The 14,978-nt window shown below is 46.5% G+C and overlaps 1 protein-coding gene across 1 annotated transcript; it reads right to left on the bottom strand.

Annotated features, from left to right (window-relative positions):
- Positions 1–550: 550 nt before the first annotated feature.
- LOC119466531 (ninjurin-2) lies at positions 551–8,484 on the bottom strand. The gene is made up of 3 exons (XM_037727057.2): positions 8,216–8,484; positions 4,716–4,958; positions 551–1,613 (listed from the first exon to the last, which is right to left on the bottom strand). Exons 1-3 carry the CDS (start codon positions 8,258–8,260, stop codon positions 1,437–1,439), a joined length of 465 nt encoding a protein of 154 aa, XP_037582985.1. The 5' UTR covers positions 8,261–8,484; the 3' UTR covers positions 551–1,436.
- Positions 8,485–14,978: the final 6,494 nt, after the last annotated feature.

Genomic DNA, 14,978 nt, shown 5'->3' with positions numbered 1-14,978 from the left:
TCTTAAGGATCACGAAAGAAGCACTGTTTTATGCGGTTACGTTTTAGAGCTCGCACATCGAGGTGCACGTCAGTAGAGACTTGCAAGTCAAATGTGTGAAGTTGGCTGGGACTCGCCGAACGCTCAAAATTTCGCGGCGGTCATCAGAGGGCAGCACACTGCAGTTATTGATACTGCTTGCTTCTTTCGCAGTTGGCAAAAGAAATTGCTAAAGCTATCTGTACTAGGTTAGCCATCTGAGTACTACATAGTTGGCATAAGTAGTCAGAGAGGCTCCTGACTAATCGGTCCATTGCTTTTATTACCCTCTTGTCCACCGCTGCTTCAACGCTCTCTCTCTGTGCGTGTGCGTGTGCGTGTGCGTGTGTGTGTGTGTGCCGCAATGCTTTCGCATTCGTCCACGTAGTCCTCCTGACGGTTTTCATTTTCCTTTTTCTTTCTTTTTTTGTATGCGGAATTTCATGCTTCGCATACATCTACTATAGCTGTCAGGGTTAAGGACCTCACGTTCATTCTGAGACGAAATAAGGAATGAAAACATGTTGTCTCATCATTTTTTAATGATTTTTACAATCACACGGGCTAATCTCGCTGCAGCAGCAGTGCAGAAGGACAATGATCTTCACCAGAAGTCTTCACAATCGCACAATGATCCTACAACAGTCCTCACGAAATGAACGACGTAACTAGCGCTTGTTGGGAAAGAGATTCTAGGTTTCTATTTGGCAATGATATTATGACCAGCTCATTGCATAAAAACGAAAAATACAATGAGAGCAGAAAGAGCGCTAACGACATCCATAGTAAACTATTTGCAGCTTAGATGATTTAGTAAGTGTTTAGCCAAAATAAAATTGCACTAAGTGACGGAAAGCAGCAGGGGGAGTTAAACGTATACAGTAAAGCCCTTGCCCCATGCATGGTGTTTATTAGTAGCATTCGTGTATTTCGCGTCTTTTCACGGCTTGCTTAGCTCTGTTTTTCGACTACTACGAAAAACAGAGCTAAGCAAGCCGCTTTACTTGGCACACCAGTACTTTCAACGACATGTTTCAGTGCAGCGTATTACACAAAAACACAGTTAGTGAAAGCTGCCAGCGTTGAAAGAAAAACGCAAGTTGACGATGCCTCAGACTGCTTCGATTGCTTTGATCTATGCCCATGACACCGCAAGTCAGGAATGGCAACAACGCTTGGCGAATTCATATTGCGTTGTGACGTTATGTAGGCGCAGCAAAAGAACGAGCAACAAGGACAACCGTTGCCCTGCTCTGTCACTGTTTTCTCCACAATGAGAGACACAGTCGAACAATGAAAGCAGGCCACGCGCATATGTCCACGTAGTCGAACAATGACGGACGCTACGGCGAGGTAGCATAGTCCGTTCCTTGAAGCAGTGCGAGTCCTTCGTGCGGGGTGAAGTGCGTTTCTGCCAATCATTTAGTCCCGTCGTGCTCGTGTCTGAGATTGAAGGAAGCGGCGACAACGTTGATCATGGCTACCACGGTTGCGATGACGGTCGCCACGTTGGTGAGCAGCTCCGCACGTCTCTGGTGGCACTCTTTCGAGAGGTCCAGGAAGCCAATGACCACAAGGAGTCCCATTTGTATAACCTAGGTGGAAAAGTACAAGATTCCTTTCAGATCTTAGTTTCATTTTAGTGCCGAATGTTGGGTAAACAAAAGCACCAGCTTTGCGGTATTCGTGTAGCGTAACCACTGGCTCGGCCGCGTCCAGATTTCGCGAATAGGTGGCCTTTTGCAGCGAATGTTTTCTGGCCCTGTTTTGGTGTATTTCTTTATTCTGCTTCCACTATACGGCCGCTCTGAGTTGAGAGCATAGCAGGTGGGCAATACAGAAGAGCTAGAAAGATGCTAATGTGTTCCTAAACACAGCTTTACCAGCAGAAGGCTTCCTAAATAAAGAATACTTCGACATGTTGCGAATATGCACACAGTGCACACACAAAAATGAACCAGAACCGCCAGCCCAGAATCGCACTCAGTTACAAAAACGAGAAAATAAGTGGGCAGGTGCGAAATATGAACTCTATGATGTGCATCGACATAGGTCCTCGTTCGGCAAGGAAACCAATACACACTGACCGCTCACAATCAGCATGTTTTAAAATAAAAAAATTAAATACTATAACGGCCAGTAAATAGGTAAACAGAAATAGCCCTAAAACCAGGGAGTATGTGTGGCCCATTTTGTCCGGAATATACAGGGTGTTTCAGCGAACACTTTCAAAAATTCTTAAAGGCGGCCTGTGGCAAATAGCACAATTCTAGCTCACGAGCTGTTCTATTCGAAGAGGCGGGCATCACTTGCACAAGAAATTGAAGTGGATAATCGAATAATTAACATAAATTTACTAATTAAGTTTTTACTTAATTACCTAAAGGCCCATATTGCAATTTACAAATTGTAGCCGTGGAGTTCGCAAGGCAGATCCACTTGGAACGAATTCTCGGGATGCATCAGTTTGGAGATATTAATTCGCGAACTTTGCGGAGAAATGCATTCGCGTTCCAGTTAGGTTCTGAACAAAACGTCGCTTTTTGCATTGGAGCACAAAATTAACTTGAACGCCAATGCATTTCTCCGCAAAGTTCGGGAATTAATGTCTCGAAACTGGTGTCATCCTGAGAAATAATTCTAAGTGGATCCGTCTGGCGAACTCCACGGCTACAATTTGTCAATTTCAATATGGGCCATCAGGTAATTAGTTAAAAACTTAATTAGTAAATTTTTGTAAATTAGTCGATTATGCATTTCAATTTTGTGTGCAAGTAATGTCCGCCTCTTCGAGTAGACCAGCTCATTAACTAGAATTGAGATATCTGCCACAGGCAACCTTAAATAAATTTTGAAAGTGTTCGCTGAAACACCCTGTATAAGTACAAGTTGCTTGACGGTAATGTAAAGGGTAAGTGTCAATATTGAGAAAACGGAACTGTGGTGCTCTCAGTTAGGGGAGAAAGAAGGCGCATACCGTGTTTTGATTGCCTATGCTATTGCTTTAATCGCCGCAGATGGTGCACGCGTTTTGTTTGCCTAAATTATACATCTCTAGCTTAGCATCTTCGCAGGTTACGCGCATTTCTTATTCGTCTTGCGCAAATATTCGGCATATTTGACCACGGAATTAAGGCTGAATATCTCGAACTAGGAACGATTTTTATGATTTAAGAAAATGGGACTGCGTTAAAATGTAACTGCCTCCATGCTCGCCGTACAGAGAAACGGCCCCGAAAGTGGTAATAAAAAGTTAACGAATGAAATTTGCTAAACTATTATTCCGAAACCTTCGTTATTAGCGGCAAAGTGTGCCAGCCTCGCCTTGGACCTCCTCTACGAAAACGCCTCTTCACTACGCTGATTGCCTTCTACAAGCGACGCTTGTCTATATCTAGCCAGAACGTCCGTGTCTGTTCGCAGAAACTATCATCATCAGCAATGGCTCGAGCGTCGTCGTCTTCTTCCACAGCTTGCACGTTGACGCCCCTCGGCGCAACCGCGCGAACGCGCTCGTGCCACTGCTCCCGCGTTCGTCGTCTTCTTCTACAGCTGGCTTCTTGTAGAGCTGGATACAAGCGTAGAATTTCACTTCTCTCCTGTCGTCGTAATGTGGACGCCGCGTTTGCGGTGGTATTAGCCACTGCTTAAGGGGGTAGGAGCCATTCAATGTCTTACGTGAAGGACAGATTTAATTTTGAAGCAATTTAATTTTTAAAGAATCGCAAGCGGCAATGGCGGGCGGATGCTGCTAATCACGCCGCCGAGCAAACTTGTCCCTCATCAGTGTGATCCGCTCCCACAAACAGCTCAACGTTGAATAGCTACACAATGTCTTGGAAGTGCTGAATCAACATTACAGTACTAGTGGAGAAGACTTTGGTGAATGTGGAGTTTGCGGTACGTGTAAGGAATCTTTAATCAAGGAAAAACCGGTCTGCGTCCAGCACTGTGAACGGGTGCGTATACCCTCCATTTGTTGTGATGGTGATAAGCTACGCTTATCATCCGTCTTCGCGGAGTGGAAGGGCCGACAAATTTTTTTAAACTATGTATGGTGCAAAACAGAAGAAAAAAACACAATGTAGGTATGCGAACATTTATCTTTTGTGCAGGCGAACTGTGTGTACGCGAATATCTTAGTGTTTCTTTTTTATCTTTGTAATCGTTGTTTCTTTTAAGACCAATATAAGCACCACTGTAATGTCAGAGAAAGAAGAGGAGCAGCTGGCGCCACATATTGTTGTTGTTGAGGCAGCAACAACAACAATATGGGCACAGACATGTCCTCGACTACAGATGATAAAAGGTCAGGTAAGACAGCGTCCCCCATTAGACCAACGAATAAGGTGGTAGCAGTGAACTTTATTTTAGGAAAAGTGTAGGTTACTTACTCTTTGCTGTAGCCGCAAGAGCATTGGCGTTACAAGGAAAATAGAATATACCATGTCGTGTCCGCTTCCTATACTAAAGATCGGCGTGTGGATAATGGCGCAATACTGGCACCACAGCGTTACATCGCGGGTAGACGTACCGAACAAACGTGGTTTAAGCTCTTGACGGCCTTCGCAGTACTTTGGCGCCCCTCGGCGCCAACGTACTGCGTAAATGGTCGTGAAGAGCATAAACCACGTTTGTTCGGTACTATGTAAATGGTCACTGGATTTCTAATGCTCCTCTGTGTATGGCACCATTACCTGGAAGGCAATGGAGAGTGATACCAGGATCAGGATGGGGGTGTAGAAGTCGAAGCCGGGTCCGGACTGGAGCACGTGCTTGAGCTGCGCCCCATTGGCCGAGAGCAACGCCACGTCGAAAAGGCCCTCGGAAACGCTCTTCTTGGCCGCGTACCAGTTGCGGTAGTTCACTTCCGGATCGGCAACCGGTACGGAAAAAAATGAAGACGGCAGGCCCACTGTTCGGTCCACATTGTCACCTGCCTGCATCCGTGCATCGGTGTCAAAAAATCATTCTGCTATTTTCCCTCAACAACTTGCCCAGGTGACTGCTACTTCGCGAAAGTGAACACTTTTGATCCCAAGCGTCGCTTCTGCAGGATTGCTGGAACACTGCCAGACGTGCGTTTGTTCCTATAATGCAATGATGCGTGAAAGCTAGCCCATCTACGTTAAATGTGTCTTATAAGATAAACTTGATTACCTTTGTAAATCAGTGACCTTCACTTTTGGACACTTACGGATAATTTGATAATTATGAATAGTGATAATTTCGCCGCATCTAGGTACCAGCCACATTTCATTTGGCACTTCTTTCCTTTACAGTGATTTGGGTAGTTTCGTTCTTCTGCTATTCGCATTGGTTACCACGAGGCACAGCTTCAGGTTAAAATAAAATGTAAGCATTAAGGCCAGTTTCAGGCAGATACAGCAAAATCGACTTATAGAGCGTGTTGTCTATGATCCATCGTTCATACTCTTCAGGTTGGTCAGTTCCTAACGTCACACCTTCAAGTACATTTTGCAGACTGTATTTGTCCCAGGGCGCGTCCAAAGTAGTTGGCGGGCATCCGCTGCCTGTAAGGCTACTTGCCATGCTTAGCCCAGCCTAGCCTGCTCCTGCTGGCTTGCTCGTCTTGTCTATTGGCTATGCTTTCTTGCAGTGTTATCACCTACTACCACATCTCGTGCCGTCGTAAGGTGTCCGAGTACCGCACACACGAGGAGATGTTCGATCATATGATGTTGCTGCGGATTAGTCCACTAGTGCTACCACGTGTTACCCAAATTACCGTCATATAGCTTGTCAGTTCAACACAACGTCTAACTACGAAAGAGCGTCGTATGATTCAGCCAGAATTTGTTTCCTCAAAAGGGCGCGCCCTTGCTGAGGTCACGTCACTTGTGCGTCAGTGTTGGTGCATTTTCAATGCCTCTTGTCGCCTTAAGCTGCATGGTCGAGGTCAGCGATTTTCGGCATGCCTTTACAAGTTAAAGTCTGCCTGTAATTAGCGACCTGCTACTTATTGTCCTTACAGAACTACGAGAGCAATTATAGCCGCAAAGTAGGAGAAAGTGGCTAGAATCTATGACTAAAAACGAGGACGGGCCACCATTCGGCCGTGACTCGCGTTCACAAAGGTGTTTAAACTTTGACATTGCGTTATCCAGCGGTGGAAAATAGCAACGGGCTGATAAAACGAGTACCGTAGTAACATATCAACATTATCGAGACTCCTTGATAGAATCATTGATAATGAATTCATTTTGTGGCCTATGATTATTGCTTCGTCACTGCATAGGAAATTCATTATCAATTACGCAACGGTGGCATTTTCGGCTGTCATTATCTATGATATCTAAATTACTATAGGCAGCATATATGGATCACTAATTGAGACTTTATTGCCGACTGAGTTATTTTGCAGCATGCGATCCGTGGCATTGCGATGAACTTTCTCCGTGCATATCGCACTGACAGGAATATCACTGCCCAGCGACATCCGTCGATAGCAAGTGTGCAACATAAGGCCTTAGGCATACAGAAAGGACTTGCGTGGTGAGACACTGCCCGACGACCCCTTCCTCCGCATGGGCGTGTGGCAGTCTTATCGAACATTAGCGATAGTGATTGGCTGTTGCGTACAAAGAATACAGAAAGGAAAACAAACATTTTGATATGACCGGCAAATAGAACCCAGAATAATGCAAAAAAACCCTGTGGATTCCAGAATATTAAAGTGGCATGTATATACGCACTTTCTCGGTCATGCGAGTCTGGTCATTATGAACTCGATGCATGTGTAGGCCATCTTGTGAAACTACTACTTGTCAGCATGACATTCGACTAAATGTGAGCGGGATGTACGTTTTAGCGAATTAAATACTGCCTGTGCGTGGCAGGCGTTCAGCAGAAAAGTGTTTTCACCTGTGATAGACAATTAGGATTTCTGTTCTTTTTCAAGCATCAATGAGCCACGCAACTGAACTTAGTTCGTGGGAAGTATCTGCATATGACTAACTGCAGCAGTACAACACAGCTGTACATTCAAATAAATCACAATGCGGTGATTTCTCTACCAAAAGGTGGATTCTTGACATATAAATTGTGCACATGGAGAAGTTAGGGAAGTTAGCTTTAAAACACCTGCTTGGAAGACCGGGTGACCCGTTAAGAAGCATGAGTATGCTCATTCTACTCTTTTAATGAGATTGCGAACACAGCATCTTTTTCGTACCAGCATGTTTTAATTAACATGCAATAACACCCCAATTGAGAAATCCATATGCCCCATAACTCCCATATCCAAAAATCCGATATCATACATAGGAACCCATACAAAAACCAATTTTTCCCATATGTGATATGATGTAATTGGATGTAGGAGTTATGGGGAATACGGGGCTTTTTCACTAGGGATGGATGAATGGATGAATAACTTTATTAAGGTCATTCGGGTGTGCGCTGTTCGAGCAGATAATGTTGCTGCGGATTAGTCCAGTAGTGCTACCACGTGTTACCCGAATTACCGTCATATAGCTTGCCAGTTCAAAACAGCGTCTAACTATGAAAGAGCATCGTATCATTCAGCCAGCATTTGTTTCCTCAAAAGGGTGCTCCCTTCCTGAGGTCACTTCCCTTGTGTGTCAGTGTTCGTGCATTTTCAATGCCTCTTGCCGCCTTAAGCTGCAGGAGCGTGCAGTAGGGATAGTAAAGAAAATAGGCAGATCCTGCAGCTTGAACCATGGGTCATAACGTTAGACCATTTGACGTTCATTTTTGGCAGCTTAAAAACTTGTGCACCCTATGGGCTAATGAAAAACGCCGATGACTTTGAAACTTCATAAAGTGAGTGGAACAACCAGTGCTCTGCTTCAACAGCTACCAATTTCATATAGGATGGTCGCGACCCACGAAGACGCGTGTGATCGAAGAAATCACTATAGAGACACCTAATGCAATCCTGGTGGATGCTAAAGAGAGGTAAGACGTATTCGAGAGCTTTCACTCATGCCGAGTAATTTGGGGTTGCTTACGTGGAACAGAGTCCATTTGCGACCAAATAAATTGTCTTTTTTTCATTCCTATTGTCATCTTATGACACCCTAGGGCCCAAACACAGCTGAAAAAAATCAAAACAAACATTGGTCCCCCGTATACTGCAGTGAAACGTTCTACAAAGTTAAATGCCGGCGCATATTTCACATACATTAAACCGAGAGCAAAAGAAGGGCCTCACCCCGTTCGGCGTAGCCTTGACGGATGCCAGTTCGGTCATGTCCATGATTGTAATGCAGGCACTAGCCGCGCTTTGTGGCGCAACAGAAACTGCCAGTGGTGACGGCGCCTAACCGCTACTCGTCGCAATGTGGAAGTGATTTTCTGTGGACGTGGAGCCGCAAGTTGCGAGCACGTCGATAGAATGTAACGTTCAGATTCCTACTACTGATTATGAAGCATAGCTCGCTGCTGTGTCACGCTCGTGGCATGCCCACTGTGTTATGCGATCACTCGCACATGCATGGGAGATAACGTCTGTTCGGGGGCTTACACAAACACGGAGGATACGAACCACTTCTATGTACGCTGAAGGCCGAGCACTATCGTTCGAACGCGGAAAATAAACATTTGTTATCAGTTGCGCTTAGCTGAGTGCTATACATACGTTGCATTCAGCTGTATCTAAGCCTTCTTATAGAACCTTGCTCTTATCTACGGTCGCTGACATTCGAAATTATCGCGGTTATCGGCAAAATGATAACAGCTGTACAGTTTGCCCAGCTGATGACATTTCCTCTGTTACCTTTTCCGCAAACGTATTTTCTTGGTCTCACTGCGGCATCGCAGGCACAGTCGTTTTTTTTTCTTTTTTTTTTTTTTGCACAGTGGCACAGCCGCTTCACTTTTTTAAACGTAAAGCGGCAGGCACGATGTACAGCTCGGTCCACTCTTAGAGGGAACACGCGAGCGCGTGGCCTGCGGCCCGCGCGGCGCTAGCTGGCGGCGAAATTTCTAAACGTGGCGCATGCGCATAGAGTTGTAAGGGCGGCGCGTTGCCCGCTTCATCTGCTACTTCTCCGCCCCTGCGCTCGACAAGCGTTGGAGAGCGCATACGTTTTCCGTGGTGGGATTTATCTAGCCGCCACTCTGGCTGCTGCTCATCGGGTAATGAGCAAGCAGAAAAAAAAAGAAAGTTTTGTTTCTCGCTGCAGTCTCTCGCGAGTTTTAACTTGACTCGGTTCTTGTTCGTTGAAGCAACGTCCACAGAAGCTCAATAGTTAGGATATTTGCGATATCGATTGGTCATGCAGTTTTACCAAAATTATTCTGTTACACCCACACGTAAGCTCCCAGTCAGGATTTGGCAATGCCTGCCGTATGCACTCCAGCCCAATTTTATTCTTCTGTGAATTTCTTTTTCATGATCAGGGTCCCCTGTGAGTAATTGACCTAGATAAAGGTACTCCTTTACAAACGCTAGAGGCTGACTGGCGATCCTGAATTCTTGTTCCCTTGCCAGGCTATTGAACATTATCTTTGTCTTCTGAATATGCATCTTCAACCCAATTCTTACACTGGGAGCTTACCACTGTCGTTGAAAAGAAAAGTGTACAATCATTGCATTCTGCCGGTGCTAACATATGGGGCAGAAACTTGGAGGTTAAAAAAGAAGCTCAAGAACAAGTTAAGGACCGCACAAAGAGCGATGGAACGAAAAATCTTAGGACTAACGTTAAGAGACAGGAAGAGATTGGTGTGGATCAAAGAACGCGGATAGCCGATATTCTAGTGGACATTAAGTGGGAAAAATGGAGCTGGGTAGGCCATGTAATGCGTAGGATGGATAACCGATTTACCATTAGGGTTACAAAATGGATACCAAGAGAAGGGAAGTGCAGTGCAAGTCGGCAGAAAACCAGATGGGGTGATGAAGTTACAAAATTTGCAGGCGCAAGTTTGAATACGCTAGCGCAAGACAGGGGTAATTAGAGATCGCAGGGAGAGGCCTTCGTGCTGCAGTGGACATAAAATATAATCTGATGATGATGATGACACCCACACGTGCGCGCAATGACGTAAGGTGCGCCTAGAACGACACATGAAAGTAAACGTGGAGGAGAAAATTTATTGATTATATTTTTGCCGCAGAGGGTATATGGGGACAGAACTAGTCACACGACTTTAAAGAATGTAAATCTGGTAGTGTGTTGGCACAAGTCTATGAACTGTAAAACGCAAAAAAAAACGCACACGTGTGCAAGGAAAATAGGACCAAGCGCTTCTCACAGCTGAGAAAATTTACCCGAATTATGGTTGTGGAGAAATCCGTAACTGTGGTATTGTGCAAAAGTGATAACGAAAGCTGTCACTTCCGCAACCTTGCGTCAATGCTAGCCGATAAGCTAGTCGTATGCTTCTCACGTGCTGCTCGCAGCAACTCGCCACTTTTCATAACAATTGAAGCCCGATGCAGCAAGCATGCCAAGTTTGCCCATCCTACCATATAATGTCCGCCGGGAGGCATGCAGGGTTGGTATCAGTGCTCCACAGTGCGAAAAAAAAAAAGCCGGATGGGCCAGCGCTTGCTAGCGCTGGGACGGAGAAGTCGCAGACGACGCAGGGCAGCCACCGCCCGAATGAATCTATGTGCATGCTCCGTGTTTCGAAATCTCACCAGCAGTTAGCGCTCCGCGGACCGCTGGCCACGCGCTCGCGTGTTCCCTCTAAGAGTGGACCGAGCTGTACACAATGTTGCCCAGATTCTGCGGAAACGCAACTGCAGCGTGAACTTGCGACGAACATTTTTAAGACCATGGCATCAGCAAAAATTACATTTGTTCCAGGACAGCTCCGCGACGTGGAATTGCTTCAGTACACTACATTAGTGCAACACCCACACGCAGTCTCTACCACTCGATTTCACCGGCATGTCCGCGCTGATAAGAAAGAAATTGATTTTTCCTCTCGACTGTACGTCACAGCGCAGAGGGAGTCTTCGATCGCAGTATCGTTTATGACGACACCTCATTTCTATCTATAACTTGTTTTAAACCAGCTGCGCTTGAAGGACAACTTTCGTTATAATTAGTATGTTTGTTATAGCAACTCGCACCTGTCAATTCGTTAGGTGATTAACGGAATTAATTTTACACCTAATCGAAGCAAATGCGTACAGCGATGTGAATGTTGATTGGGCGTTGTGAGCTTGTGGTCGTTTCTTTTTTCCACCCTAATGGAGACTTTATAGCTTGACAAATGGCCACAAGTCTCTTTCGCCTCTAGCTTTTCGTTCGCTTTTTCTGCGTTCAGACCTTGTCTGTAACACAAAACTAAATTAAAGTGAAATGAAACCTCGACAGTCACAGTACACATATAAGAAATGTGACGGAAATATTGAGCAAGGTTGAATAAAGGCTATATGAAATAGTATTATTAGCCATCCATAGAAAAAACACAAACGCTAGTCCACCAGCCCTTCAAACACATAGGCCAGAACTGATCATCCCCACTGCCTTTTTGCTTTATGAACAACCTATATTTACTTGTTTATTTCTTGATGTAATTATTGATTCAGAAGCCGTGCTTTACTAATTGACTAGTATACCCTGTTTAATAATTTTTTCTCGTGACTAATTTAATATTTTGTAAGTATTGTACCTTTCCCTCAACTAGCGACGGTACGTAATGACGCTCTTTGCTTCGATTTTTTATTTATAGAGTTAAACGAACACGTGCTGATCGAACTTCGTTTCTTTCAACCGCTTTCTGTCTTTGCTTTTTATGTTGAAAATCACAATTGATTATCTTCATAGTTCCTGCTTACTAAGCGCATCGTGCCCATTGGACTGCCAGCATGTACTTATACGCGTTGATCACTTCGTTTTTTAATACCCACTTCTTGGAAGAACTCAAACAGCATTTGTTCACTTTTCTCTCACAATAACCAAACCGCTCACTTTCCAACCCCCTCCCCCTTCTTTCTCTCGTCTATTCTGTTCCAGCTTCTTGTTTCTTGGACACATTTATTTTGATTTTTGAATATTACATATACTAAAGAGAGCAGGCTGACACTATCAAGGTATAAAACCTGACAAAGGTCTCAGCTCCCGCAAACGCCAAGTTCAACAGCAAAGTAAATACATATGCAGCATCGTTGCAAAGTACAACAGCGTTGATTGCTGCGAAAAACGACGGTACCGATGTCTGTTATCATTATGTTTAAACGACACAGAATTTGCACAGCAATGTCCAACATGTATACAGCAAAAAATTCTCATACCCTAATTGTGTGCTAAAATCATACAAAATAAAACAATAAACGTCATCAAATTCAGACAGTAATATACAGCCAGAGCAGGCATACAACAGCAGCAATAAAATATTCCTTCGTAATTATGTGCTAAAATAACAAAAAAACTGGAAACGGGACACAAACGCAATCAGATATATTTGCCAGCACAAATACGACGCAAAAGTTTTACGAAATTATATAATGTTGATCCTGAAAGGAAAATATATTTAATGCATTGTACAAACTTATTCTCTTTAATTGTCTAAGCTCATTTATTCAATTTAATATTGGACGTGCACTTGTTTATCTTTCACCGGTGACGCTTTCACTGGCTAAGAAATGTTAAACGTTATCGTTCGGTGCAGGATGCGCCGGTATGTTTCGGAAATTTATCGAACGTTATCGATGCATGCTTCTATCCGTTTTGTCTGTTGTCACCGACGCTTATGTAATCTGATCGTATGAGCGACGCGAATTGTCTAGTACTTTCTGGAAGACACGCGGGCACCAGGAATTACTCTGGAACGTTCGATGACTCATGTTTAAAAACCGACGCGTCTAACCGCTGATCAGTTTTTTATCGACCACCGACGATTGTGCTCTCCGCTCCCGTTGTAAAGTGAGTTACTTTCTTTGCTGGCCACAGGATCGCCCAATAAGGAATCAGTTTCGTCATTCACAGTTTTCGTACTGTTTTCGTCACCGACACTACTACGTGACAAGGTATATATATTGTAATGAACGGAGACAGAGACACAGCAACCGTTCACTGGGCCGGCTGTTCTATTCACTCCTCGTCCTCTTTCTCTTCGAGCGCCCACCTTGCGAGCGCTCGCGGCCAAGTTCACTTCGTCTTTACACTCGGCCACGCTGAAACTGAGTTTCCGGCGCGCTTGCAACAAAGAAACTTGTCAAGGGTGTGAGGTCGTCGATGGTGAGCCGTCCAGCGCGCAACAGCTTCTCTGGTGGGCGGCACTGACTGTTGCGCGCTGGTCGCAGGTCTCGCTGACAATTGCCTCACCGCTCAACGTTGTCAATTTTGCGTTGTCGCTCAGCGTTGTCAGCGTTGTGGAGGCTGTCCACGGATGGTGATGCTCTGAATGACTGGAGGGCATGATGGGAGCTATTCTGGGGCGGTGCTTCGTTGCAGTGGCTACTGTGCATTGGGCGCCGGACAGACACTGAAGGGAGCACCTTGACACCTGCATGGATGCTACGCTTAACAACGACAGCGCCGACAAGTGCAGCAGGGGCGTTCTCGGAAATAGGCGACCATGGTAATGGATGGCTCTGGTCAATGGACGGCGACGCTTGCCTGAACGCCAAATCAGGATCTCTGATAGCAGGAATCGGGCCTGAAGGATTCCCATCGCCACTGCTGCTGGAACCACAAGGTGTTGGGGCTGGTTGCAGCTGAACACTGGAACATACCGAAATGCTGCCACTGCTCCACTTGTGCGGTGGTGGCCCCGGGCAACAGGCATCCCGCAGTGAAGGCTGCCCCGTGATGCCCCCCCTGCGACCCGGTACAAGTGAAACTTCCGAAGACGAGCACGAGGACGACACCGGGTGGAGCGGGCCTGCAAGCGGCTGCTGTTGCAGCACAGGGACGAGTGGGACAGGGCTCTGCGCTATTCGGTCCAGGCCCTGGTCGGGTTCTCGCTGCTTGAGACGTAAGTCGAACGCTGCCTCGCAGACGGGCTGGCGGGCCACCTCGTTGGTGAATTGTGTCCCCTTTGCGGCAGGGGTGGCGTGTGCCGGAGTGGGGATTTTGCGATTATTCTCGGCCCTCAGCAGCCGTAGAGCCATGGCGGCTGGGTCTGTGTCCCAAGGGTCACCGTACTGCTGATTGCCCGCATCGTCACCGCATGCGTCAGATTCCACCGCCGCTGCGGCTGCAGCTTCATCTGCTGTCTTGGAGGTCATGCTGCCGAGTACGCTATGGAAAGCGGGGGACGCCGACGTGGAGATGCTCGAACCGGAGGTCTGTGATTGATGCGGGGGCGGCTGAGGGATCGACTCACTGCCGCTGTTGCTGAACCGTTGGTTCTCGGCCGCGATCTTCGACGGCGACGAGCCGCACCTGATGCTCGGGGATGTAGGGGCAACGCAGGCATAAGGGAGCGGGCGGAAAGCAGCTTTAAGAGCAGCACTCCATTCAAGCCAGGACCCCTGCTTGATGCCGTCGTACTTATTCCAAGCCTTGGCAGCACCGCAAAGACGGTTTGCCGCAACCTGCCATCTTTTTTGGTCTGGTCAAGCATGACGGTCACCCATGGCATTGATAGCGCGAATCCAAGGGATGGCGTCATCTTCAAAGCCGCGAAACGTCGGTATTTGTATGAAATCCGGCTGCTGGAAGTCACAGCGTATCATCTCCGCCAGGCTACCTGTCCATCGGCCCGAGGAACCAGGGCCGGTGTCCACGCACAGTGGGGTCGTTGTGGTTGTCGCGGCAGCCGGTTCTACCGCAAAGGAAACATCAACGGCATACCTTGGTGGCTGAGGAGTCTAAGAAGTGCCGGGCATGATATTTTCGCCAAGGGAAGCGTGGACGGCGATCCCAGGCAGGGCAGGTACAAGACGGAGGGCCCGAAGCGCTGTCCAACCGTCTTCGGTAGAGCCGACGACAACAGCCGGTGCGCCGGCACCTACGGCGGAGCGGCCTGCGGCTCTCCCTGTTGAGGCGTTGCTAGGCACACCTGCCGCA

Source organism: Dermacentor silvarum, chromosome 10, assembly GCF_013339745.2.
Source record: "Dermacentor silvarum isolate Dsil-2018 chromosome 10, BIME_Dsil_1.4, whole genome shotgun sequence".
Taxonomy (NCBI): Eukaryota; Metazoa; Arthropoda; class Arachnida; order Ixodida; family Ixodidae; genus Dermacentor; species Dermacentor silvarum.
Note: the sequence above shows the minus strand (reverse complement) of the source record. Positions and strands in the feature narration are given on the sequence as shown.